Source organism: Torulaspora globosa, chromosome 6 (genome assembly GCF_014133895.1).
Source record: "Torulaspora globosa chromosome 6, complete sequence".
Taxonomy (NCBI): domain Eukaryota; kingdom Fungi; phylum Ascomycota; class Saccharomycetes; order Saccharomycetales; family Saccharomycetaceae; genus Torulaspora; species Torulaspora globosa.
In genome coordinates this window covers 463,671-490,562 of record NC_050732.1, presented here as the reverse complement: position 1 = coordinate 490,562, position 26,892 = coordinate 463,671, and the positions used below count along the sequence as shown (strand labels likewise).

Below are 26,892 nucleotides of genomic sequence, written 5' to 3'. Positions count from 1 at the left end.
GTTGTTAAGCCTGATCCCTATATAGACTCTTGATCCCGTCGTCACCAAAGGACCCCGTTACTGACAGTGCCTCAGCGGTGCCAGCACATCGCTATATCGCTACAAGGTAACCCCCTCCGTAATGTAGGATCCTTGGGAGTAGGCCCCTTGCAGACTCGTTTCCAACGGCTGCAATCACGTTATGCGATGGCTGGATACTGACGGTCGAAGAGGCAGTGTAGGCGATCCACGATGTCGATCACAGTTTCTGCAGTGGCAGCAGGATGCTGTGCTCGGTCCTGGCGTCCTTCGCTGCGCGATTGTAGCTTCTTGGAGACTTTGGTTGCGATCTCAGCCACTCTTGGCAGTAGCGTGAGGTTGTACCACTCGGGATCAATGCCTCTGATGGCTTCGTAGTTCGCCTGTAGTAAAGCCTCAATGATCCTTATGGAAAGCTGGTTGATCGTGCAATCAGAGTCTCTTACACCGCGCGAAAGAGCTTCGATGAGAACCTTGCAGCAGACAGGGTAGTCTACTGAGCGGGTCGTGACGATTTGTAGCATGGTAGAATAGACCATGGTCCTGAATGTGGACCCTTCGTCTATTGTTTGAGTCATGTTGCCGACTTTTATCGTTTGTAGGAAGGACTTGTTCTGCTTCATGTGCAGGAGAAGCGATTCACAGGTTCTTGAGCAGTCGATTTCAGCCAGGTTGTTCTGCAATATTTGGCCCAGGACGTCGACTGAGAGCAGAAGCGCTGGCAGCGCAGTTTCTGTCTCGAGGACGGCCCAAGCGGTGCGGGAAACGTCTTGGATGTCTTTTTCGGTGGACAGGGCACTTACTTTGACGTCGTCGAGACTTGGAAGAAGATTGCCGTGTGAACAGGGCTCCGGAGGATCGCTATGCAGAGACTTCAGGATGGCTGAACATTTTTCTGTAATTTGTTCGTAGTTGTATTCGTCGGCGGAAGTTGAGGGATCGTCGTCCAGCTCGTCGAACTGCAGGTCATCGTCAGCTTGCAGTTGGTCCAGATATGCCTGCTGCTCATCATCTATTTCGGTGTCTTCGATAATGAGCTCTTGTTGCATTGATGATGGCGCCTCTTTGTTCGAGTCACTTGCTGAAGCTCGGTTCAACAAGCCAGCGACCGCAGACTGAAGCTCTGCCATAGCCTTATCGCTCAGGGTGGGGCGGCTGTGCTCGACACTAGGAACCTGGTAGAACGGCCGGAAGTTCCAAATCGTCTGGAGAGCCAGCATGAGTGGCTCGGACGCTTTGGCATGCAACGAAGGGATCAATCTGTGCTCGAAAAGGCGGCTGGCCACCGAATGGAACTGCCACCACACGCTTGAGATAGTCTCAAGCAGGCCGTCGCTGATTTCTCGCTCAAGCAGTTTAGTGACCGCGCTCGAGGTTGCGGCTTTGATACTGTTGATCAACGCTGCATTTGTAGTGTTGTCGGATCGGTCTTCGTACATGTCAAAGATGTCACTCAACACTTCAAAGGACATCCTTGTAACGGAATCATAGTAAGCTGAAATCATAAGATCCAAAGTGTCCCAGTAGAGAACCGTATTTCTTCTCTCACCTTTCTTGCCCTTCATCTGTGCGATCAGTCGTCTCATGTATCTTTCTGTAGAGGAAGCCACCTTCTTGCCATCTCCTTCGACTACCTTGAAAACATTTCGAATTGTCTGGACGATAAAACTGGTCCTCTTAGATTCTATTTGCTCGAACAGAGGCTCAATGATCAGACCATCAAACCACTGCGATTCGAGAACCGTACCCGCTTCGTTCATTTTCTCAATACATTTCAAGGTCATCTGCGGATACACTTGTGACGATACTAGCTCAACTATCTCAGGGTCCGTTTCTTCCAGTAAGACTGGCAGCAGTATCTTTTTGACCAGCAGATCAGCATCCTGAACCGGCTCGCAGATCGTTAGATCCTGCCTCAACACCATGTATCTCAAATCATTGTCAGTAGCGTTCAGATACTGTTCAACCAACGCTTTAACGAGCATGATACTCGTTTTGCCTTAGACGTTAAGGTGTGTCTGAAGAACTCAAGCTGTACATGTAAACGCGTTGTACTGTATACATTGCATGAAGATGCTAATACGTATATGAGCTATACTAGTACCGGAGGAAATCGAGCACAAATTGGCTCATCATGAGAGCCCACTTCTGAATACTTCCCTCGTCTAGGTTGTCGAAATCGTCATCAAGCGTATGCCATGTTGCAGGAAATGGGAACGGTATTAGATGCAAGATAGAAACACCGGCTTCATAGAACGGCCTATGGTCGTCGTCAATAATTGGATCGTTCAGTTGCACATATTTTCTTTCTGCAGGGTCTAACCATTTGGTCTGTGTTCCACCGATCCAATCTTCGATCTGACTTAAAGCTGCGTAATGGCGATGAGAGGATCGATAATAACTATGAACTGGCTGCTGCTCCTTACTACCCAGCAGATCCATAAGCACAAATAGGTCTATGCTGTTCAATATCCCCAGTTTCTCCCATTTCCTAGCTAAGTGTTTGGAGCCGTAAATCGAATCGTATGGGCCCCATTGGTTAATGGCTTCTTCTCCATCGAAAAATACGATTTTGAGCCCAACTTGACTGCCTAGCAGCAGCGGCTCGAGCAGATCCTTATCGACTGTCAAAATGTGATCTATGAATTTTGCGACATAGAGAAGTACGGCGCACGATGCACCACTGTCCATGGCCCCAATAAAGCCAGGCGGATCGATTTTGGTATCATAATGAGCTGCAATTACCAGATAGGACTCACCGTGCATCGGAGTGAAGACCAGGTTTGTGAAATTAAAGCCGTTTTCCTCGAACGAATCTGTCTCCACAGACCAATCATTATTCAGCACATCTCGGAAGTACTTTTTGATGAAATCCTGCATCTCCTTGGATTCTTTACTTCCAGGCACTCGAGTTCCGTTGAAGTGTCTCAATAGATTACTCGCACTCTGTTCCGCTACCGATAGACTATTCCTTAAATTATTCTTGTGGAACTCTGCGAAGCTCAGTTCTTGAGCCAAAGCTATCCAAGCGGAAACCAGAGCAAGCAAAATTAGCATGGTGGAAGCCGAATTCCCACAGTTGAAAGCTGGGCCACTGCTACCTTCTCTATTTTGTAGATATTTTGCATCGGTCTTTTTATTGTGTCGTTACTGTGGTTACTGTCGCGACGGCTAACAAGATGGCACAGTAAAGGCATAGACCAAAGGAAGCCAGTTGATCCGGCAATAGTGGGCTATAAAGACTCCTAGGAGGCAAATAAGGCGGTATATAGCTTGTAAGGTCAAATAAGCTGCTTTCACGTGATAGCTTACATTAGTAGAACCTTTCTTAAGCGTTGATCATCTAGACATATACACATCGAATAATTGTAAGATAGACTTCGAAGACAGCACGGCTGCCCTGAAATCACTGCATGATTGACTGGTTAAGCTTCAGGTACTGGGATTCGTTGATGATATGAAAGGAGCAATCGATAAACCAGAGTTCTTGGCTACAGATGCCTTGATTCCGAAAACTACGACGGATCTAGACACTAATCCTGTGATGAGTGATCTTTCAGTGCCGTTGCAGATGAATATAGGTACTGAACAGTTTTCTCCGAACAGCAACGCTACGATCGAGCAGGTTCGCTCCGAGAGTTCCACCGATATTGATGAATTGAGCCAGCTGGAGCCAGTCGAGAACAAGGATACAACTGCTGTCTCTCATGAGCCAAATAAGACTACTTTACACAGGCATTCTGGGCCAGCGTTGGCTCAGGGAAGATCTCTTACCTTCTCACTTGACAGTAATGCTAGAGCTAAACGTTCTAGTATTTATGAGTCAAAATCCACAGTCACGGCTATCCCTATCAGGAATCCAACAAACAGCATGAGACAGCATTACCGTGATAATGAAGATGCTCTCTCGATGAAAAGTGGCTCTTCTTCCATGACAGCATCTCTGTCTAGAAGCTTTTTGTTTGGATTTTATCACAACCGGAAGAAGAATCAGAAGAACACCAAGAGCGTTATCTCGAAGGAGTATTGGATGAAAGACGATAGCGCCAAGGAATGTTTTACATGCGGGAAGAGCTTCAACACTTTTCGGAGGAGGCATCACTGCAGAATCTGCGGACAGATATTTTGCAATAGCTGTACGTTCTCTGTATCTGGCGAGAGATTTGGCTCTGATGGGACAATGAGAGTTTGTAATCACTGCTATGAGCATGCTAACAACTACGAGGATTCAAGTGATGAAGAGTCTGCTGTTGATCAGGCTAGCCATTACCGCAATTCTGATGATCGCTACATTTTTGCTGCTCATGAAAAGTTGCCGAGTCAACATCTTGGCGACCATGAATGTGCTGCTGGCGATCCTGTAATCTGCTCTCATAATCAAGATGATATTCCATTTGATGATGACGCAGACGCTCAAAGTGTGATCACAACTGCAGAGGGTGATTCCAGACTTCTTGTCTCCACCCCGCCTCCGCCTCCAAAAATGGCCATACCAGCGACGAGACAGGGAGAATCGCTGGAAATATCCTTTCCGGTCAGCAATACACTAACTGATCAGTGGCATCATGATAGTATTATGAGCTCCGGGCATGGCTTAAGAGATAGGTATACCATAAAGGACGTTGACATGCTCTCCTCTTTTGATAATAATCATGCAGCAACTCGTCCGTCACCTAGCAAATCGAATGGTAAGCCAAGTAAACATTCGCTGAGAAGATCATTATTCAACTACGTTGGGAACAACCGTCCAACTTTAGAAAAAGCAGCAACTACCGGTAATGCCAACAACATAATCGGGAATGTGGATAGCAAAAACTATAAATTCGAGTTCAATTATAGAAAAGGTGCACATCGTGGCTCGATATCGAGTGCTCGAAGGGAAAATCCTTTACAAAGGCAGCAAAGCGATTCTAAGGAGTCAAATTCGTCGCCGGACGACGATACGTCAGAAGATGAAGGTTCTATGTCAATATATTCCGCCTTAAACGATACCATGCAGTCTAGCAATCCAATTAGATCGATGCGAACATCTACTAAGTCATTTCAAAGGGCCGAAGCATCCCTGCAAAGGATGCGTTTTAGACGCAAGAGCAAAAGTAAACCTAACCTCACTAAATCGCACTCGTTCCATAGCGGCTGGGACCTTTTCAACAATAGTACGCCCAATCTAATTTCCATTGTCAACGAGGACAAAGCGTTTGCACCTTTTTCGAACGAAGCAAATACAATACAAAAACCGAAAGGTAAGATAGGTCTTAATGGTTCCTGGAAAAGAGTCTCAAGCCCAAGCATTGTGACGCCGGAAGGTAAGAATGAACTGAGCGAAGTTTCATCTTTGCATATGGAGGCGCTATTGGATCAGGTTTTGAATGATCAGAATCTTGATGGCAAGAATGAATGGAAAGAATTGCTGAAGGAATTTTTTCTCAAGATTCAGGCTATTAGACTTAACGCTAGAGATTCTGGTACTCTTGATTTTCGCCAAAACTACGTCAAAATTAAAAGAATTCCTGGAGGTAATTTTGAGTCATCTGAATATATAAATGGGATAGTCTTTTCGAAGGCCTTACCTTGCAAATTGATGCCAAGAATTTTGGACAGTCCCCGTATCCTGCTAATTATGTTTCCGCTAGAATATCAGAGAAATGAGAACCATTTTTTAAGCCTTAAGACGGTCATGGCACAAGAAAAAGAATATCTCGATAAGCTTGTGGCGCGGTTGACGTCTCTTGGTCCGAACGTTTTACTTGTCGGTGCAAACGTTAGTGGATATGCAATGGAGCTCTTAACCAAAGAAGGAGTTGTGGTTCAATTCAATTTGAAGCCGCAGGTTATTGAGCGTATCGCCAAACTGACGGAGGCTGATATTGCTATTTCTGTGGATAAACTTGCGGGAAATATAAAAATGGGCGCTTGTGAAAGGTTTGAAGTCAAATCGTTCATCTACCAGAATGTAAGTAAAACCTACACTTTCATTCGCGGTTGCAACCGCGAGCTAGGTGGTACCGTCTTGTTGAGAGGCGAAAACGAGGAGATATTGCGGAAGCTCAAGGATGTCTCCGAATTTATGGTTTATGTCGTTTTTTCTTTGAAATTGGAAAGTGCACTATTCAATGATAATTTCCTCAAACTTTCTACTAATCACTATCTCGAAGGAAGACGCGCCCAACAACAGGAGAAGTTGGTCGGATACTTTAGTGAATTCATGGAAAAATTTAGAGGGAGGATTCTGACAACCTCGCCCTCAGTTGAATTCCCCATCCCTTTTCTTCTTAAAAGGGCTCGAGAACTGGAACAGGAATTGATCAGAAAACGGAAAGAATTTGCGAAGCTAGGATTAGATGAGGAAACAGCCAAGATATTTGGTGCTGAATCACAGTCTCTGATTTCGACATTGACCAAGAAGGATTGCAACTATCTGGTAAATTTTGTTCATGAAAAAGAGCTGAGTTACTTAGAGTTGCAATTTCAACGGAAAAATAGACAATGGGAGGTTTCCTATGCGCAATCACGTAATATGCTAGGGACAGGGTCTCACCAATGTATTACGTTGTTATATTCAATGGTCTCGACAAAGACGGCCACTCCTTGCATTGGACCTCAGCTTGTCACAATAGATTACTTCTGGGACAGTGACATATCAATCGGGCAGTTTATTGAGAATGTCGTTGCAACGGCGTTCTACCCATGCCGCCAAGGTTGTGGCGGTGAGCTGATTGATCATTATAGAAGTTATGTTCATGGCTCAGGTAAGGTGGATGTACTCATCGAGAAATTTCAGGCACGACTCCCGCGGCTAAGAGACATAATTGTCACTTGGAGCTACTGCAAGAAATGTGGTGCGACAACTCCGATTCTCCAGGTTAGCGAGAAAACGTGGAACTATTCTTTTGGCAAATATTTGGAACTAATGTTTTGGAGCAAGAAGGAAAGCGTGGCGGGAATCGGAAAGTGTATTCATGATTTTGCTACAGACCATGTTAAATATTTCGGGTTTAATGGTTTGGTTGTTCGTATTGACTATTCGGACTTGGAAGTTCATGAACTTGTGACTCCACCACGCAAAATAACGTGGACTCCCTACAAAGATATCAAGATGAAAGTTGAGCTTTACTACCAGATTTTAGACAAGATAAACGCTTTTTATGATAGCGTCCTCAGTCGCTTAGAACGTGTGAAATTAGATAGTATGTCTGGAGACAGACTTCTAGCTGGTCAGTCGGCAATCGAGGAGCTGAAGTCTAAGGTAGGTGAAGAAAAGGCTCTTATCATACAAGACCTGGAGAGATTATACAGAAAAGAACCCGGTGATCAGCATATTCATTTGAACTTTATCATCAAAACGCTTCATGACAGGGCGGTTAGTTGGGATTCTGAATTTACTGACTTCGGTAAGCGATTTTTACCATCTGAGACCGATATCACTCGTATTACTTCTCGTCAACTGAAGAAACTATTCTCGGATTTCAAACCTGAGGAAGACGTGGGACAGCAGATAAATACAAAGAAAGAGATTGAAAAATCGGATAATTCTTCATGTCCAAATTCTAATGAGTCTCCAATCACAGGACAAGATGTGGAGGAATTGCGTGCAATGCTTTCAGCTGGTGACAAACCACCGCTCCAAGACAAACCTGAGGACGGAGCGGTTTCCGCAGCGAAAGTAAGCGATGATGAGGAAAGTGCAGCAGTCACTAATGTTTCTAGCGATGATCATTTTAATGGGAACGATGCACCATTGTCTGTCAATAAATCCTTTGATAAGGGCGTTGTTTCGAATTTGATAAACTCACGGAACGTGAGCACCACAAGTAACTCCTCGTCCGTTGGAAGGCGGCGCAGCACTAGCACGAAAGTTGGGCAGCTGGCTAACTTTTTTGATCAGATGCATTTTGACGCATTGTCGAAGGAATTTGAGCTTCAACGGGAAAAAGAGAGAGTACAGTTGAATAAAAACAAATACCAAGCATTGAGACTTCACACTTCCACTCCCATAGTTGAAATATACAAGAATGTGAAAGACGCCGTTAATGAGCCTTTGCATGATTTAGCGAAATATAAGGACTCCAGGATCAAAGATACAACTGACAAGGTTACCGGTAATTCCAATAAGCACAAAATGCAACAGAAACTTGAAAGCCAGTTGGAGAACTCTATACATCAGTGGGGAGAACAAGTCCTACAGGAAGATCATGAAATCCCGAAACATGAGACTCCAAGCATTATTGTTTCGACTGACGGTAAGGAAATAAATACAAGTGAGCCATTACCACCAGTCACCACTTCAACTACCGCCAACAAAGATGGGTCTAACAACCAGCCTGAGAAGTCACTTTTGATGAAGGCGCTCGCCAACTTTTGGGCTGATAGATCCGCCTCTTTATGGAAGCCACTAAATTACCCAACTCTGCCAACAGAACACATTTTTGTGGACAACGATGTAATCATTCGAGAAGATGAGCCTAGTTCTCTCATTGCATTCTGTTTGAATACTTCGGACTACAAGCAGAAGATGGCAAATTTGGAAAATATGCAGCAGCCTACAAGCGCAGCGCCTACGGAGTTCAGCACTGATACTAGTGCAAATGGATCAGAATCTATTGGTATCGAGAAAGAACTTAACATATCAAGAGATTCTTTCTCGAATTCCCACGCGCCAAGCGAGGTCCCCGTCTCAATGGAACCCCAGACTTCAAAAATTCCAGCACAGCCAACTGTGAGTGAATCGGGTGGGAAATTAGAATCCATCATGACGAAATCAACGGCAGTTCACTTGAGATACCAATTCGAAGATGCTCTCACGGTGATGTCTTGCAAAATTTTTTTTGCTGAGCATTTTGATGCCTTCAGAAGAATATGCGGTTGCCATGAGAAGTTTATTCAAAGCCTTTCAAGGTGCGTCAAATGGGATTCTAGTGGCGGTAAAAGTGGGAGCGGATTTCTCAAGACTTTGGATGATCGATTTGTCATCAAAGAACTATCTCATTCCGAGTTGGATGCATTCATAAAATTCACTCCAAGCTACTTCGAATACATGGCCCAGGCAATGTTCCATGACCTACCTACAGCTTTAGCCAAGATTTTTGGGTTCTATCAGATACAGGTAAAAAGCTCAATATCTGGCTCCAAGAGCTACAAAATGGATGTCATCATAATGGAGAACCTGTTTTATGAAAGAAAGATCTCACGAATTTTTGACTTGAAGGGCTCCATGCGAAATAGGCACGTCGAACAAACCGGGAAGGAAAACGAAGTGCTGCTGGATGAAAACATGGTCGAATACATCTATGAGTCTCCGATTTACGTTAGAGAATACGATAAGAAGCTTTTGAGAGCATCTTTATGGAATGACACTTTATTTCTAGCCAAGATGAATGTTATGGATTATTCACTAGTTGTTGGGATAGACAATGAGGGGCACACACTAACGGTAGGCATAATCGATTTCATTCGGACTTTCACTTGGGATAAGAAACTGGAGAACTGGGTTAAAGAAAAGGGTTTGGTTGGTGGCAGTAGTAGCAAAAAGCCGACTGTTGTTACTCCCAAACAGTACAAGAACAGATTTAGAGAGGCCATGGAGCGATATATACTGATGGTGCCTGACCCATGGTATCAAGGGATCTTCTAAGAACCGCACTTGCGGCCTGGTATATAACGGAAGCATAAGTATTAGATTAATGACGAAACGATAAAAGACAAGCTACCTGTTTCGCAAGTGGTTGCTTATTAACCTTCTTCACATTATAGGTGATTCTTCTAGCATAAATTTCGGAAAAAAAAAATGGCGTCACAGACAGGATTCGAACCTGCGCAGGTAAAACCCAATGCCTCAATGCTACTAGTAGTAATAGCAGGGCATCGCCTTAACCACTCGGCCACTGGGACGTCTGGAATTGTGAAATTATGAACAAAAAGAACTATAAGTACAAATAATAACTAGAAATAAGAACCCACCCAAATAACCCTAAAGAAAGAATACACAATTGCTGTCTCCTGTTTAAGCCTATTCTAACGAGCTCTTCGTTGGAATCACTATGTCATCCTTGCAACAACAAGATCAAGTCTTGACGCGGCTCGATCGTTTAAAGAAAGATTAAGGATGTTCGATGTGCGACACCTGTCTAGGCCCAGAGAAGACTGAGATATAAGGACAAGGAAGCAACGTTAAGCGTTGACGTTATTCGGGAGGAATTAGCGAGAGTTTCGGAAGAATGCCAGATTCTTTGCCGGTGGTTAACCTTATAAATTTCAATCAGGATGGCACATGTATCTCAATAGGTACATCAGTAGGATTCAAAATTTTCAATTGTGAACCCTTTGGAAAATTCTATTCTGAGGATTCTGGTGGCTATGGCATGGTGGAAATGCTCTTTTCAACTTCTTTGCTGGCGATCGTGGGGATAGGAGATCAGCCTGCTATGTCACCCAGAAGGCTAAGAATAATTAACACTAAAAAGCACTCAGTAATATGTGAAGTTACGTTTCCCACTTCTATCCTGTCAGTCAAGATGAACAGGTCTAGGTTAGTTGTCCTTCTGAAAGAGCAGATTTACATTTATGATATAAGCAACATGAGGCTGCTGCATACAATCGATACAAATCCGAACCCTCAAGGCATAGTGGCAATGTCGCCGTCCACAGAAAATTGCTACCTCGTTTATCCATCCCCACCGAAAGTTATCAACTCAGAAATCAAGCAGAATGTCACGACCAATAATCTGAATGTCACCACTGGCGGAAATAAATTGTCGGACGATGTAGCTCAGTCTGTGATTAGTCAAAGGGCTGGCGGATCTAGTGTAGACAGTAACTCGATTCCAGTGGGAAACAATATACTGAATTCGACCAAAGGCGGAGTCATGGTGCCGGACAAAGCCCAAACTGCAAAGAACGAGCACAATAGCATAATGAAAAATGGGGACGTAATTTTATTCAATTTGAAGACTCTACAACCTACCATGGTGATCGAGGCACACAAAGGAGAGATAGCGGCACTGGCGCTGAGCTTCGATGGCTCTCTGTTAGCGACTGCCTCGGAAAAGGGAACCATAATAAGAGTTTTCAACGTTGAAACTGGGATGAAGATGTACCAATTCAGGAGAGGTACCTATCCCACAAGGATACATTCCATGTGTTTCAGCTCTGACAACCAATTTCTAGCCGTGACGTGTTCGACCAAGACCATTCACATCTTCAAACTTAGGAAGGACGACATCATAACTGAGGGTCATGAGACACATGAAAGTGATAACAGTCTCATCGAGGACAACGGATCGGATGCTGTCTCCACAGCAACCAGAAATGCAGATGTAAGCAACGACAATGTGGAAGCCGATCCGGAAACGGAGGCTGCGCTGATAGAAGCTGAAAGTAATAACATGATACTCTTAGAGAAGTCCAAGGAACCCTATGTCGACGCCTCTAGGAGAACAGTTGCCAGAATGATAAGAAAATCGTCGCAGAAACTATCGAGGCAAGCTGCCAAGACCCTAGAGCAACTTTTACCCATCAAAGTCTCCTCTTTACTCGAACCATCGAGGCATTTTGCCAGTCTCAAGCTTCCCATCGACAACAACGCTGGAGTGAAAAGTATGACCGCAATCGGCGAGCTTATCGACGTTGACACTTCCGAGTACCCTGAACTTTTCGAGCTGAGCGACGAATCATCCTCCGTCAAATCCAATAAATCAGCCTCGCTAGTCAAGATGTTACCTGTGAGGGTTATAACCTCGGACGGCTACTTGTACAATTATGTGCTCGATCCAGAAAGAGGCGGCGATTGTCTGCTCTTATCGCAGTATTCGCTCTTGTTGGCTTGACTATAAAATTTATCCATACTAAATGCATGCTCGGCGTTGATTTCTACATGATTGATCGTATTCCTTCAGTCTTAACGGCTATCTTTTCAGTATTTTATTTAGTTATCTTAAATCTAAATACTTAATTTTTCGGTCTGGCGCAAGCTCCTTCTTAATTAATAGGGACTGAATAACGTCAATAGTTTTACCATAGAAATACCAACGAAGATCTCAGGGCTAAAGACTAACTGACTAGAGGTAAAGCTAGCAGCAAATTATTTGGCAAGATATCTGTCAAGATACAAAAACTGTCGCAAAAGAACCGCTTAATTGGCATTACGTTGCATGAACAACACAGCATACAATAGAAATGTTTCCCAGTAGCAGCAAATCGAAAGAGCCTCTACTTTATGATGTTAGGATCAAAGGAACTGACCATGGTGTTATTTTACTAAAAGGATCTACAAGTGAAGCCCCGTCTGTACTTCTTTCTGGAACAATTGTCCTTTCTGTGCAGGAACCAATACAGATCAAGAATCTTTCGTTAAGGTTGTATGGCAAGATTCGTTTAAACATTCCCACCCAATATAAGACTAGCAAAGGTATGATACAAAGATATTCGAAATACGAGAGACGAATTTATGAGCATGTTTGGGACAACTTCAATGTGGAGAACTACTTGCAGAACTTGTATGACAACTATGGGAGGAAAACTTCGATTGCAAGCAAATCGTCAGGTAATCTGAGCTCTCTTCCTAGGAAAGCAAGATCTTCTACCGCTTCTTTGATATCTTTGGCGGGACAATCGAGCTCGCACTATCATACACTGGTAAAGGGTAACTATGAGTTTCCGTTCAGCGCTATTCTTCCGGGATCTATCCCTGAGAGTGTGGAGGGCTTACCTAACGCATCTGTTGTGTACAAGCTGGAGGCAACGATTGAGAGGAACAAGTTCTACACAGACCTCATCTGCAGAAAGCATTTGAGAGTGGTACGTACCCTAGCTCCTGATGCTTTGGAGCTGTCCGAGACCGTTGCGGTGGATAATACATGGCCCAAGAAGGTTGAGTACTCGATCTCAATTCCCGAGAAGGCAATTGCCATCGGTTCCGCTACGCCAATCCATATATTAATCATACCATTGTTGAAAGGCTTAAAGTTAGGCCCAATAAAAATACAGATGGTCGAGCACTATCAATATTGCGGTACATTTGGATCAGTCACGAGCCAGGAGCGAACGGTTAACAAGATGAGAATAAAAGATCCGTTGAATCACATGAATGAAGATGAAAACGACACCAGAGGAGCAAATGATGAAGATTTCGAGTTTCAAGACCGGTGGGAGGTGGATACCACCTTTCACATACCTGCAAGCTTGTCCAAATGCACCCAGGACTGTACCCTGCTTAATAGCATCAAGGTGAGACACAAAGTGAAGTTCGTAATATCTCTGGTGAATCCAGATGGGCATGTCTCGGAGCTTAGGGCATCTTTGCCAGTGCAACTTTTTATTTCCCCCTTCGTTGCGCTTGGTGTAAGATCTTCCGATGGGGCATTTAGCAGCGCTGGTAGCTCAAGTACGGATATTAGTGGGTTAGCCCATAATCAAAAGGGAAAAAGTAATGAAGAAAATGATTCTGATGATGAAGTTATATTTGCCAGGTCAGCTTCGGAACTTGAGGTACCCGCAATGAGCAATAGTGCGTCGGCTACTGCTTCGATGTCTAAGCTTATGTCCCCACCAAACTACGGTAACCATATATATGACAGGTTGTGGAACGACGTTAGCATTGGGGATACTCCACCAATGTCTGGCGCCCAAACCCCTTCAGAGGACTTTCGCGAGGGCTCAGTGCTTGACAATGACCACAACTTCAGCGAGTTGCAAATGAACTTGCGAAGGTTACGCCTCGAGAGAGAATATGGTGGATCAACAACATCAATTCTGGTAACTGCCCCAGTAGAAGAATCCAGCTCAGCAGATGCTAATAATGGTCTACTGGCTCAACCAATTGCAGCAAATGGTTTCCCTAACGCAGGTGATCCGATGAGAGATTCGAATAGCCCCTTACTCACACCAAACTCTCTACAGCTAGCTACAGAAGACCCATCAGTACAGCAAGGAGCCCTGTCACCGCTGAATAAGGAGTGGGAAATCGGCACCTTGAGTCGCGTGCCATCCTACGATAAGGCTATGAAGTCCGACATTATTGGTGAAGATTTACCACCTCTCTATCCTGCGAGCTCTAAAAGCGGTTCTGGTGCTCACAATTTGGAAAGGCCTCAAATTGTGCATCATAAGTCTTCTCCGTATTTCTCGAACACGAGCAACGTTCAAAGGTCCTCTGTGGGGCTGGGGAGAAGCAACAATAGCTCGTCCACCTCGCTGAACTTTCTACCTGACAATGAAAATAGCGATAATGCTCCCAATCCATCCACTTCTAGCAATTCAACCAAAGGCCAGACAGCTAATCGTTATTTTTCTTTTGGAATGACGCCAGCTGGTTCAGATAACGGCTCTTCGACAAGTCTCCACATACAGCGGAATTCTCATAAGGGCGCCCTTGGCGGAAAGTCCAGTTCATTTTCGAATTTGGTAGGATTACTATCGAAAAAGGACAAGAAATGATGATTAATGAACTTTTAATTACTGTCTATACCTGTACATTTGCACTCGTCGATCGATTAAGATGGCCAAGTACAATACCGCCGTGACAATTTGTAGGTACCATGGGCTAGTCTAAAATTAATTCTCCTTCACTGGAACTGCCAGCGCTTTCTTCGTCTTCAACGTCTCGCTGCGCTTCGGTGTAGTATTTTACACAGTAGGGATAGATATCCTCACTGAATAAGGCTGCGAGTTCACCACCGTCCGGGAACTCCTTCGCATTCGAAACCCCAGTCCAATTGAACCAATCAACAAAGCTCTTTCTTTCTGCCGTGGCCGGAACACCGATGTCGACCGGTTCGCTTGTCAGCTGCTCGTCCTTCAGCAAAAAATGCTTCCTAATGGTCTGGTCCTTCAGTTTACCTTCAATTGCGTTAAATGAAAACTCAATTTCGTAGTCCTGAAACGTCTTCCAATGCACAGTGATACTTTTGATTGCGTCTACGTATTCGAAATCAGATGCTTTGATGTGATCAGCAAATTCGTCATGTTGAGATAATACAACACGCCAAAAGCCAGGAATCTTTTGAATAATCTCATCCCTATGGAGATAAAGTGGTGCGAGTTTTTTCAACCGATACAGCTCAATATCTTCTTCAGCCTTTTCCACATCCTCTTCGCAATCAGCTAAATCACTTAAAGCGGCAGATCTACGTCTCCAGTTAGTGGTTAATCCTCCCTCGTCAAACAAACAGCAAATAACTTACAATGCAGCCTCGTCAGACATTGTCTGCTATTCGACATCGAGTATTCCCTGCAAGATCTATCAATATTCTACCTTTGTTATATGATGGTATCATGTGACCAAACAACCGGCTTAGGTGTAATACTAAAACATAGATTTCCAACAACAGCGGGCATGTGGCGTAGTTGGTAGCGCGCTCCCTTAGCATGGGAGAGGTCTTCGGTTCGACTCCGGACTTGTCCATTTTTTACCAACCTGCGAGTTGGCAGATTCAGGCCCTTTCATCGATGATTTTGGTTTCAATAGGCCAAATCCCATGAGAAACCATTGATTCGCAGGTCTTTGGAGCCAAAGGGATGGCCAAAATGAGCCTTTTAGTACTTTTTTGAAGAAAAATTTCCCACTCTTCCTCAAGGTTCTATAGTGTAGTGGTTATCACTTTCGGTTTTGATCCGAACAACCCCGGTTCGAATCCGGGTAGGACCTTTTTTTACAACAACCGAAAGCTTGAATTGGCTAATTTCAGTTCGCTCTCAATTCAAACTGTTCTGCAACTGCGGTAGTTTTGGCATTTTTCTCTGCATTTTTGCGCTTGTAGTGAGCAGACTTACATCCCATAATTTTTCATTAAATCGAGTGAAGAAATGCTTATTCTCTCAGATCGCAGGATAAATAAACGGAAGAGCTGGGAGAATAGATATCGTTAATAGCTTGTCAGGGCATCAGAAGCGATTGAAAGCAAGCTTGAATGTTTCAGATGCCTTTGAGATTCCACAATGCGAGAATCCTCGCTAGAATGGCATCACAGAGGCCATATTCTGCAAGTAGTAGATTATGCTTGAGTACTCAGGTGAGTAGAATCAACCATAGACGCGGATTTAGCATGAGTAGGAGCCTGCTGAATGTTAAAGAGAAAGCATTAGCAGCGCCTGAGAATTCAAGCGTCAGCAAGAGCGAAATACCGACTTTTTTCAGCCATGGATTTGGTAAGCTTCTCAAATGGTCAATAGTGTCCACTGGTGCGATTGTGACTATCTGTGGTTCAGCATTGGTGATATTCTTTATTTATGATTCGACAACTTACAAGGAATGTGAAGTGCCAGAGACTATCGAAGTCCCCACATTAGCCATCAACCCAGAGGTGGGTGGTCCTGAAAATTTGCCCATCTTGAAAGAGAGCTTGGACACTTATGACTCGGAAATTAAGCAGACTATTAGTTACAAACCGAAGCTGGTTATTTTAGGCTCCGGATGGGCTTCCGTCGGTCTGTTGAAGAATTTACGCAAGGGAGACTACGATGTGACGGTAATCTCGCCTCAGAACTACTTCTTGTTCACGCCTCTACTTCCTTCTGCTGCTACGGGTACATTGGAAGTGAAAAGCTTGATGGCTTCCATCAGAAAGATTGTTGGTGCAGTCAGCGGACACTACCTGGAGGCTAGAGCTGACAAGATAGAATTCGAGCATAAATTGGTCAAGGTTTCTCAGGTTCTACCGCATTCTGGTGAGGTGAGATCGTTTTATGTTCCCTATGACAAGTTGGTTGTTGCGGTGGGGTCCACTTCCAACACCCATGGCGTTGAGGGTCTTCAGTACTGTGACCGTCTCAAAAGTGCAGAAGACGCCTTAGACATCAAGAGAAAGATTAAGAATAACTTAGAGCTGGCGTGTCTGCCCACAACGAGTGACGAAGAGCGTAAGAAACTCTTGAGTTTTGTTGTTTGTGGTGGTGGTCCGACTGGTGTTGAGTTTGCCGCAGAGGTTTTCGACTTATTGAATGAGGACCTGCCTAAATTGTATCCTAAGATTTTAAGACAGCAGGTTTCGGTTCATATCATTCAGTCGAGGTCCAACATCTTGAACACTTACGACGAGAAGATCTCTGAATATGCCATGGAGAGGTTTAGAAAGGAAAGCATCGACCTTCTAACGAATGCTCGTGTGGATCGAATCTTACCAGATAAGGTTATCTTCAACCAAAAAAATCCGCAAACGGGGGAGATAGAGAGGAAAGAGTTACCATTCGGACTCTGCCTATGGTCTACGGGTGTCGCCCAGAATCCTCTGGCCAAGCAAGTTGTGACGGCTTTCTCTGCAAATCAAAGAAATAAGAGAGCTATAGAAACCGATTCGCATTTGAGAGTGCTTGGTAATGAAGCTAAAGATGTTTACGCCATCGGTGACTGTTCCACGCTAAGAACTGACCTAGCAGCACATGCTGCTGAATATGTGAGAAAATACATTATACAGAAGAACTTGCGCTCCGCTAACAACACCTGCGACCTTTTCAGTAATGATGAGATCAAGAAGCTGTCTCTGACCTATGAGGAAATTGCAGATTTGGCTAGACAACTGTCTAAGAGACACCCTCAAACGAGGGAAGGTTTTTTGACCTTAGACGAAAATTTGCCGAAATACGATCCTGAGAATAAAGGAAGTTTGAATTTCGAACAAATAACCCTTCTACTAAAGGACATTGAATCTGGACTGACTTCGTTACCCGCGACCGCTCAAAGAGCACACCAACAAGGTAGTTACCTCGGTAAGAAATTCACTAGGTTGGCAAGAATAACCGACGACCACTTCCGTAAAGATCAAATGATAGAGGCAGACTTAGATGAGTCATCGTGCAAACCCTTCAAGTATATCCATCTTGGTTCTTTGGCCTACGTCGGCAATTCTGCAGTGTTCGATTTGCCAGGCTACTCCTTCGTTGGAGGCTTGATCGCTATGTATTTGTGGAGAGGTGTCTATTTCGCCCAAACTGTGTCCCTGAGAACCAGAGTATTATTGTTTATGGATTGGTTGAAGAGAGGTCTTTTTGGCAGGGATATAATGACCACAGTGTGAGAGTATCCATTCAAGTGATACAAATAAGATAGAAAACCTATGTATAGGATAAGTGAGACAGAATTTTAATATTCGTTGTATTTTGGGATTTGACTGAATGTGTTCAAATACAGCCTAAACATAAATACAGGACAACTGGCAACGACCATGGTGATTCATTGAATATGGTCCCCAAACAACAAAAAAATGAGGGTACAAATGAAATTCCATACTGTGAGGACACCAGAGCGGATGGTGAGTTCTGAAAACGCTCTCTACATTTGTTTTATCTGCGATGACACGTTTCGATTTTCTGTCGCTGCCTTTTTTTTTTTCCCGACGGTTAAGAGTTTTTGGATTGTGTCACAAAATCGAAAAACAGGAAAACATTTATATAAAGGCGACACTGAAGATACAGGTTGTGCTCGTTAGTTCAGTCCATTAGAGAAGGGAAGCCTTGTTTATTCGTTTGTGTTTACTGTTGCGAAATTCAGTTAAAATAAGCAAAGCAAGGGAGAGAGAATTAAGACAAAAAAAGAGGAGAGGTGCAAGGTGAAATGATCAATCCTTTTACTTCGCGGGAGGTGAATATCTTGAATAATGTTCCCTTGAACATCGACAAGAAGCAGGAAATATTGCAAAAGAGTAACGGCAAAGTTGGTGCGGTGCTTGAAGCGATTGAGGAAAACCAGCGCAATAAAGAAGAACAAAGTACTGCGTCATCTAGGTCGTCACAATCTGAACTTTCAGATGTAGTGAAATTAAATTGTACTAATGCGAATATTGATGCAGCGCCTGGGACAAAAGTGCATAATAGCGCGACTCTAGAAAGTAAGTCAATGGTAGCATTGTTCATTGGCGATCTGGATCCAACGGTAACTGAGGATACGCTCAGACACATATTCGGAAAGTTCAAGTCACTTACCTCAGTGAAACTTTGTTTAGACTCTGTCACCAAGAGTTCCCTGGGTTATGGATACCTGAACTTCGCAGATAAAGGAGATGCGGAAAAGGCAACGGAAGAATTTAATTATAGGCCTATAAAGGGAAAGGAAGTTAGAATCATGCCATCACTGAGGAATTCATTTTACCGCAAAAATGTTGGTACAAACGTTTTCTTCTCCAACTTGCCACTGGAGGACTCCAAGCTGACAACTCGAGTCTTTTATGACACATTCAAAAAGTATGGTAAAATCCTCTCCTGTAAGTTGGACAAGAGAAAGGATATTGGGTTTATCTACTTTGATAACGATCAATCAGCAAGGAAGGTCATAAGGGACTATAATGGACAGAATTTCTTTGGAAACAGGATTCTGTGCGGGATTCATTTCGATAAGGATTTTCGTAAATATCCTGAGTTTGAAAGAAGGATCTCCAAACTAGATTCGATCACTCTTCGAATGGAAGAGCTGACGACGGAAAGTTGTGAAAAAATCGTCGAGCATAACTCCGGATCGCAAGTTCCTCATCCAAATGCGGTTTTCGTTAAGAACCTGCCAATTGATTGCACAAACGACGAAATTTTGGAATACTTCAGCAAAATAGGACCAGTAAAATCTGTTTTCTCTTCCAAGGCTCCGAAATTCAACTCTCTATGGGCTTTTGTAACCTATAAGAAAGGATCTGACACCCAGAAAGCAATTCAGTACTTTAACGATAAAACTTTTAGGAATAAACGGCTCAATGTTTCCAAAGCGGTAGCTAGAGAGGGAAGAAATCACCAAACGTACAACTACAAGGGTTATAAGACTACCATTCAAATTGACGATGTAAGCCCAATACTCAATGAAGAATTTTTAACTCAAATGTGCATGCAAGAGCGGATAAAGGTTCATAAACTGCAAATGACTTCTTTTGATGGGAATGCTTTGACGTATTCGGGATACATTAAGTGCAAGACTAAAACTGATGCTGCGAGACTCTTCGAGTTATTGAACAACCGGTTGATAGGCGGATCAGTCGTTAAATGCTCATGGAAGAGGTATGATGACAACACAACTTCTTCTGACGTAGGATTCAAAGCACCGAGCTTTCCACAGGCTCAAGTTTTACCGTTCCCGCTATGTCCTCCACTGTATTATCCTATGAAAGAAGGTCCGCCCACCTACCTTCAGCAACAGATGCCAGTGAATCCAAATGCGCACATTTACAATGAGCAGCAGCGAGCCCAGATCTTGGATTATTTGAAGAGACAAGTTAGAAAAGGTATTGACTTTCTACAATATCCCAGCGCAACAAAAGGTGAAAACCTTTCCTGCATTACCGATTATATCTTTGATGTTTATTGGAGGGGCGACATCGATAGTTTGACCAAATTTATGCTTCTCATGAATACCAACACCCAACATGAAGGCATTCTACAGAAGCAAATTAAAGAGGCTGCAAATTTTCTTGGGTTTGGCAGATGACAGAACTTTCAATATAAAACCTTGCATATCATGTATATTGGCTAATTCAACTTGCAAATGTAACGAAGTAAAAATCAACCATACTGTCAATTCCACAACAGACGTTCCAGGATAACTTTCGAGGCTGCAAATATTATCAGGATTTTGTTAAGCTCGTCAGTGGCTACGTAAACTACAGATTATGAAATCCAGAACAATGCGACCATCAGGTTTCAATCAGGTATCTTCAGCAAGGCTCAAACGAGTTCCACATAGTTTGCAGGAAAGATACCTTCTCTACCATTCACTCTACCAGTCCACCAGTCATCTTGCGATTCCGATTTTTTCAGAATGGTGATAACGTCACCCTTTCTGAAGGGAAGATCTCCAGATTCCTCTCCAGCAAAGCTGTACAGAGCAACAGCTTTAGGAGTGTTCGACGATGAAAGGGAGCCGAAGTCTGGCTTTTCCGATACTGGTCTCGACACCCGTGCGTTCCCTGCTGCGCTGGAGGAGATTCTCGATTTGGAGAACCTGTTCGACAAATCATCCACATCGTTGTCCCGATCAAAAACATCGTCTTCCCAGCGGGTATTGGTATGGCGCGGAGACCGAGCGCCCTGTCTTCTATAGCTTCTATAGTACTCATTCGCGCCGGAAGGGTCACTGAAGTCATCATCGTAACTTTCCCGTCCACGGCTGCCGCGGCGACCACTGTAGCCGTTGCCGTCGCTGTCGTGGTCATCGTCGAAGTCGTCGTCATCAAAGTAGCTACGAGACCCACTTCTCCTTTGTCTCGTCGACTTTGTTGTCGGTCTAGTGGAAGAAACATCCGAAGAGTCGAACGAGTCCGGTATGTCGTCGTAATAATCGTCGTAGTCATCCGCAGGCATGGCAGATCTATAGTTGAACGCGCGAGACTCCAGAACACGGAACAGCGGGTCTGCGGCCGGCGGCGGTCTTATCCGGCCCGACAGAATCATCTTGGCCGTACAACTGTCACCGTAAAACTTCCTGTTAGCCTCTCTTCTCTCCACGATCACAGACCCCTCCACCGAGACACCGGCAAACAGGCCCTTGCTCTTCGAGTACGCAAAAACCGATGAAACACCGCCAGCGGAAGCGCTCGCCGCTGCCTCTGCATTTCTGCCCAACGGCCCAGCTGACACCGAAATATTCCCACCCAGAGTAACCGTACCAAACTCTGAGAATGACTTAACTGCCGCTGCAGAGTTCAAGATGAACACAAAATCGGTCAATTCCACACCCACCATACCACCAGCCCCCGCTCCGGCCATTGCAATCGCAGAAGGAGCAGACCAGGTGCCGTCCTTCAGCCTAGCAACGATCACCCCCGATCCAGCTCTTCCTGAGAACAGAAATCCTGCCTTCAACACCGTAATGATAGCCAAACCTTTGGCCCTCTTCAACACATCGGGCGGAATCACTTGGTCAGCACCAAACACCTGATTAGGTTTCACAAAGCTCGCCAACACCTTAGCAGCCTTTCTACATTACATCAATCCGCGTTAGTCACTGCTTCATTATAGGGGAACTGCCAAACTAGACCCGATTTCACATACCTTGTTTCGCTCTTCAAACTTCTGGGAATCGGATTGTTGATACCCATCGCCAACGTTAGCCTTCAGTCTCTCGATCACAGCCTTCTGCCACTGATTATACTCTCTATAGTGGTGGTTATTCATCAACCTGTAGTATCCATAAGCTAGGTAAGGCTTTTCGGGTAACTGACTAATGACTAAGAGAAACCCTGTATATCGTATGAAGGTGTCCATTGCGGCTTGAAGTGGTCGAATTGAGTGGCGGGATGAGTTCCAGAGATCAGGATTTCGTAGATGGGCTCTTCAGCGCTGGCCATTCGCTGTTCTCGAAGGGCAGTCGAGTGATGTACGCTGTTGCAGAACGGGTAGCAAGTAAGGTGAGAGAGGTGCAGGATAGGGAGGGCGGTGATCTGAGCGCATTGAAGGCGGATTCAGGTGCGATCGGACGCTGGAGTTATGTGAAGCAAGTGTTCCTGTCAGCTCGCGGACAACAGAAAAGGGCGATATTCGGGCTTGGAGTAGCTGCTGGTGCTTTGGTGCTGTTCTGGCAGGCCAGGGCGCTGTGGAGTGTGCCACCACGGCTAGCAGCGTCGCAGGCCAAGTGTGTGTTGGTGTTTGGCGATATGCGGGATCCGATTGTGAGATCGCAGGTTATGGACCTGTATCGCAGAGGGTTTATGGTGTTCTTGTGCTCGACTAATGCAAAGGCATTCCGTGAGAGGCAGGAGGATGATGATTTCCTGCGCCACATTGATCCGCATTCTGCCAGCGACTTGGCTTCTTTCATCCAGTTCCTCGAGAAAACGAGCGATGTGCAGTGCCAGTTGGCGTCGATACTGTTTATGCCGAATCTAGCGTACTACCCACCGGGCGAGGTACCGCTAAGTCGGCTGGAGTGCGAGTTGCGCTCGAACGTGCTTGTTTACTACAATGCGTTGCTCGAGGTTGTGCGTCGCATTCAGGGTCCTGCGATACAGGTAATTCTTTTCAATCCGTCTCTGTCGTTCAACTTGGCTGTTTCCCAGCATCCAGCTGAGCTGTTTGTTTCTGCACTCATGACGGGAGTTCACCAGAGTCTCAAGCGACACCACAGGCTGAACGCTTACATGATACATGTTGGAGCGCTAAAGCTGGGCGCCCAGCCGTCCAACTACAAGTATTTGGGTTTCAATGGTTCGAATATAAACGAGGAGCTGTTGAGGCCAGTGTACAACCTGATCATGACCCACAGCGGGAACATCATACAAAGATCCTGGCTGTGGCTGACAACGTTGGGATCGCTACGATGCGACTATTACTACGGAAAATACAGTCGGTTGTCTACAATACCATTTATTTCGAGGTTTATCAACGGCAGGCCATGGTCGTCTGCCACCGGACCGCGAGACAGTGCGGCCGCCTTTAGATAGAGTCAATTTGAGATTTTAAACTGGCAAATTGCTTCAGGACAGCGGACTTAGCAGTACCACCGGTAGCGTCTCTTCTTTCAACGCTCTGCTCGAAGTTGAAAGTCTCGAACAAATCGGAGTCAAATCTGGAGTCGATCTTTTGGTACTGCTCCAAAGTCAGTTTGTCAATTCCGCTCAAGTTCAGTTTCTCAGCGAGGGCAACACATTCGCCGGAGATGTGATGTGTTTCTCTGAATGGGACCCCCTTTCTGACAAGATAGTCGGCTAGATCGGTAGCCAACATATCCATAGTCAAAGCGTCTTGCATCTTCTCCTTCTGAACGCTCAAAGTGGAGATCACGCCAGTGGCAATCAGAATCGAATGTTCCACCGTTAATAGACAGTCAAACAGAGCTTCTTTGTCCTCTTGCATATCTTTGTCGTAGGTTGATGGGATACCCTTCAAACTCATCAAGAAGCCGGTCAAGTCACCAAACACTCTCCCAGACTTACCTCTCAACAACTCTAACGAATCGGCATTCTTCTTCTGCGGCATCAACGAAGAGCCTGTCGAATAGGCATCGCTCAACTTAATGAAGCCAAATTCCGCAGTAGAGTAAATGATCAAGTCCTCTGCAAAACGAGAGATGTGGTTCATGAACAGAGTGCCCCAGAACATAAGCTCAACGATGAAGTCTCTGTCAGAAACAGCCACTAGAGAGTTACCAATGACACCATCAAAACCAAGCCCTTGAGCCAAGTATTCTCTGTCGATACCGTACGGGTGCCCTGCCAAAGCACCGGCACCCAAAGGCGATTGGTTCAGTCTGCTCTGTATCTGGCGCAATCTCTTAAAGTCCTCGGTGAAATATGTAGCGTAAGAGCTCAACCAATGAGACCATCTAATTGGTTGCGCTCTCTGCAAATGGGTGTATCCTGGCATCAAGAAGTCGATCTCCCTCTCACCACGTCTGATCATCACATCGATCAGGTCCTTCAAGCCAGGGAACAGTTTGTCGTTCAAGTAATCACGGCAGTAAATTCTCAAATCAGTCACACACTGATCATTACGAGATCTACCGGTGTGCACCTTGCCGGCAATACCACGTCCAATGATTTCACCAAGACGTCTTTCATTGGCAGTGTGGATGTCCTCATCATTGGGGTGACGAACGAACTTGTCCTCGTCCCATTCCTTCTTGATCACATCAAGTCCCTCGTGAATCTTCACCAGTTCTTCCTCCGAGATTAAACCCAGCTTTTGCAAGCCAGAAGTATAAACTTTGGTGCCGTCTAAGTCAGCCTTGTACATCTTGTAGTCATATGGCAGCGACGCATTGTACAGATGCATTAATGGATCGGTCTCACCGGTGAATCTACCACCCCAAAGTTTTTGCGTGTTATCAGACATATCAATTGATTGATTTGAGATCAAAATAGCTCCGGAAGGCTGCTCAATTGCGCTGTTTTAACAGTTCTTGTTAGTCGACGATCGTAAGAACTTTTTACTTTGTATGGCTCTTTGATGAGTCGCTAACGCTGAAAAAAGTGGCTGTATGAGTCACCTAAGAAGAGTTAGGCTTGTTCTATTAGGTGGTGAGATATGTAGTTTCTTCATATGTAGAGCGGTTGCAGCTTTATGGCTTGCACCTGCCGCTGAAACGTGGGTACAACGAGCAGTCTCTGACGGTGAATCTGTTGCAGAGCCATGCTAGGATACGTTCGGTACCCAACCCGTAGCCACCGTGTGGGCAAGTACCGTATTTTCTCTGATCGATGAACCAGTAGTAGGCTTTTGGATCAATGCCCTCACGCTTGAAACCCTGCATCAATTCTTCGGTGCCTTCGATTCTCATGGAACCACCGGTAATTTCGCCGACGGTCGGCATCAGCACGTCGACGGACTCGGTGACTCTTGGATCGTCTTGGCACCGCTTCATGTAGAAGGATTTGATCTCGACGGGGAATCTGATCAGTAGGATAGGCACACCGATTGTATCGGTCATCTTTCTCTCTGCGGCTTCCGCGATATCGTCGCCGAACTTGAAAGGCTCGCCCTGCTCGTTCTTGATGTCGTGGTCGTTCAGCCACTGGATGGCGTCCTTGTACTCCAGTCTCATGAAAGGGCCCTTTGGTGCCTGGAAGCCGGGGTTCAACTGCCTGACCAGAGGACCCGCGACCGGGTCTTCCAGCACGTACTGGACGGCGTTGACCAGCAGCTTCTCGATATGCGCCAACAGCTCGTCGAAGCTCAAGAAACACAATTCTGCCTCGATGTGTGTGTATTCGGAAAGATGTCTTCTCGTGTGCGATTTCTCAGCACGGAACGACTCCTGGACACAGTACACATCCCCCAAAGCTGCGAGGCACGTCTCCAGGTACAACTGCGAGCTCTGCGTCAAGTACGCTTCTTCGCCATAGTAGTCCAGCTTGAAAAGCGTAGACCCACCCTCGACCTGGGTTTGCACCATACATGGCGGAGTCACTTCGACCAACTGCTCTTCCTCGTACACCCGCCTCACAGCCCTCAACAACGCGGCACGCACTTTCATGACAGCAGAGATCGTCTCGCCTCTCAGCGCCAAATGGCGCTGGTCCAGCAACAGCGAAGGGTCTGCGCCCTCGGCGATCCGGTTCGTGAACGAATCGTCGCCGGAAGGCGCAACACCGATCACCTCGTAGTAGTCGACCACCAGCTCAACTCCGCCCGGCGCGCTCTTACCCTCTGGCACCTTCGCAACTCTACCATACAGAGCCACACTCGACTCCAACGTCAGCTCCGCTGTCTGCTGAGCAGCCGCCAGATCCCCGCTCATCACACACTGGATAAAGCCCGTCCCGTCTCTCAGCACAACGAAAACAACCTTCTTGTTGGCACGCAACCTGTGGATCCACCCGTACAGCTTAACTCTTTGCCCGACATGTCCGTACGACTGCCCGATCTTGAACTTTTGCGCTTCAGGCAACGACTTGTCTTCCTCAATCCTAATGTTCAACGCTGCGATTTGCTTGGCAGCGTTGTCTGCCTCCTGCTGCTGTCTCCTGGCCTGCTCCTCCTTCTGCTTGACGGCCTTCTTGGCCAACCCGCTGCTGCCTTTGCGGGCCTTTTTCAACGCAGACGCAGAGATCTCCTGGTATTCATTGTCCTCACTCTTGAACACAAACAATTTAGGTTCTGCAGCATCCTCACCGTTCTGCTGCTGGAACGCAAATAAAGCAAAAGCTGCAGTCTTGTACGGCTCCTCTTTTGATCCCGGAACGCCGTGTTCGTCCACTCCAACACTTTCCTTAACGTACAGCGACATATCCCTCGGTATTTCACAGCTCAATGGACTCTCAATGGACTCTCAATGGACTCTCAATGGACTCTCAGGGACTCAATTGACCGACAGAATCTCAATTGAAGATCCTAGCATCGGTTATATATGGACATTTTTGCAGTATTTTTTTTACGTCATACTAGACGTTCAAATTTTTCAATGCTTGATGAGTCTTATCTGAACTTTTCAGTGCAATTGAGGACCCAGATAAGCTTTAAAAGAGTCTAGGAATC

At 45.3% G+C, this 26,892-nt stretch overlaps 12 protein-coding genes and 3 non-coding genes across 15 annotated transcripts; 8 read left to right on the top strand and 7 right to left on the bottom strand.

Moving 5' to 3' along the window:
• Positions 1-179: 179 nt before the first annotated feature.
• On the bottom strand, positions 180-2,003 carry LAG2 (Lag2p; the record flags this gene model as incomplete). The annotated part of the gene is made up of 1 exon (XM_037284699.1): positions 180-2,003. One exon carries the CDS (start codon positions 2,001-2,003, stop codon positions 180-182), a length of 1,824 nt encoding a protein of 607 aa, XP_037140595.1.
• Positions 2,004-2,115: 112 nt separating this feature from the next.
• On the bottom strand, positions 2,116-3,075 carry HG536_0F02450 (uncharacterized protein; the record flags this gene model as incomplete). Its single annotated transcript, XM_037284698.1, has 1 exon — positions 2,116-3,075. One exon carries the CDS (start codon positions 3,073-3,075, stop codon positions 2,116-2,118), a length of 960 nt encoding a protein of 319 aa, XP_037140594.1.
• Positions 3,076-3,475: 400 nt separating this feature from the next.
• FAB1 (1-phosphatidylinositol-3-phosphate 5-kinase) lies at positions 3,476-9,649 on the top strand (the record flags this gene model as incomplete). Its single annotated transcript, XM_037284697.1, has 1 exon — positions 3,476-9,649. The coding sequence occupies one exon, from the start codon at positions 3,476-3,478 to the stop codon at positions 9,647-9,649; it is 6,174 nt and encodes a 2,057-aa protein (XP_037140593.1).
• Positions 9,650-9,806: 157 nt separating this feature from the next.
• On the bottom strand, positions 9,807-9,906 carry HG536_0Ftrna11S. The gene is given in 2 exon segments: positions 9,807-9,852; positions 9,869-9,906. It is a non-coding gene; the product is annotated as a tRNA-Ser (tRNA).
• A 326-nt stretch (positions 9,907-10,232) lies between these two features.
• ATG18 (phosphoinositide binding protein ATG18) lies at positions 10,233-11,840 on the top strand (the record flags this gene model as incomplete). Its single annotated transcript, XM_037284696.1, has 1 exon — positions 10,233-11,840. One exon carries the CDS (start codon positions 10,233-10,235, stop codon positions 11,838-11,840), a length of 1,608 nt encoding a protein of 535 aa, XP_037140592.1.
• A 349-nt stretch (positions 11,841-12,189) lies between these two features.
• On the top strand, positions 12,190-14,448 carry ROG3 (Rog3p; the record flags this gene model as incomplete). The annotated part of the gene is made up of 1 exon (XM_037284695.1): positions 12,190-14,448. The coding sequence occupies one exon, from the start codon at positions 12,190-12,192 to the stop codon at positions 14,446-14,448; it is 2,259 nt and encodes a 752-aa protein (XP_037140591.1).
• Positions 14,449-14,554: 106 nt separating this feature from the next.
• Positions 14,555-15,214, bottom strand: VPS75 (Vps75p; the record flags this gene model as incomplete). Its single annotated transcript, XM_037284694.1, has 2 exons — positions 14,555-15,137; positions 15,195-15,214. The coding sequence occupies 2 exons, from the start codon at positions 15,212-15,214 to the stop codon at positions 14,555-14,557; spliced, it is 603 nt and encodes a 200-aa protein (XP_037140590.1).
• A 128-nt stretch (positions 15,215-15,342) lies between these two features.
• HG536_0Ftrna9A lies at positions 15,343-15,415 on the top strand. The gene has a single exon. It is a non-coding gene; the product is annotated as a tRNA-Ala (tRNA).
• A 171-nt stretch (positions 15,416-15,586) lies between these two features.
• Positions 15,587-15,658, top strand: HG536_0Ftrna5Q. The gene has a single exon. It is a non-coding gene; the product is annotated as a tRNA-Gln (tRNA).
• A 262-nt stretch (positions 15,659-15,920) lies between these two features.
• Positions 15,921-18,023, top strand: HG536_0F02400 (uncharacterized protein; the record flags this gene model as incomplete). The annotated part of the gene is made up of 1 exon (XM_037284693.1): positions 15,921-18,023. One exon carries the CDS (start codon positions 15,921-15,923, stop codon positions 18,021-18,023), a length of 2,103 nt encoding a protein of 700 aa, XP_037140589.1.
• Positions 18,024-18,559: 536 nt separating this feature from the next.
• On the top strand, positions 18,560-20,410 carry PES4 (Pes4p; the record flags this gene model as incomplete). Its single annotated transcript, XM_037284692.1, has 1 exon — positions 18,560-20,410. One exon carries the CDS (start codon positions 18,560-18,562, stop codon positions 20,408-20,410), a length of 1,851 nt encoding a protein of 616 aa, XP_037140588.1.
• A 236-nt stretch (positions 20,411-20,646) lies between these two features.
• Positions 20,647-21,687, bottom strand: HG536_0F02380 (uncharacterized protein; the record flags this gene model as incomplete). The annotated part of the gene is made up of 1 exon (XM_037284691.1): positions 20,647-21,687. One exon carries the CDS (start codon positions 21,685-21,687, stop codon positions 20,647-20,649), a length of 1,041 nt encoding a protein of 346 aa, XP_037140587.1.
• A 530-nt stretch (positions 21,688-22,217) lies between these two features.
• Positions 22,218-23,360, top strand: YSC83 (Ysc83p; the record flags this gene model as incomplete). Its single annotated transcript, XM_037284690.1, has 1 exon — positions 22,218-23,360. One exon carries the CDS (start codon positions 22,218-22,220, stop codon positions 23,358-23,360), a length of 1,143 nt encoding a protein of 380 aa, XP_037140586.1.
• ARG4 (argininosuccinate lyase ARG4) lies at positions 23,353-24,750 on the bottom strand (the record flags this gene model as incomplete). Its single annotated transcript, XM_037284689.1, has 1 exon — positions 23,353-24,750. The coding sequence occupies one exon, from the start codon at positions 24,748-24,750 to the stop codon at positions 23,353-23,355; it is 1,398 nt and encodes a 465-aa protein (XP_037140585.1).
• A 226-nt stretch (positions 24,751-24,976) lies between these two features.
• On the bottom strand, positions 24,977-26,644 carry DED81 (asparagine--tRNA ligase DED81; the record flags this gene model as incomplete). The annotated part of the gene is made up of 1 exon (XM_037284688.1): positions 24,977-26,644. The coding sequence occupies one exon, from the start codon at positions 26,642-26,644 to the stop codon at positions 24,977-24,979; it is 1,668 nt and encodes a 555-aa protein (XP_037140584.1).
• Positions 26,645-26,892: the final 248 nt, after the last annotated feature.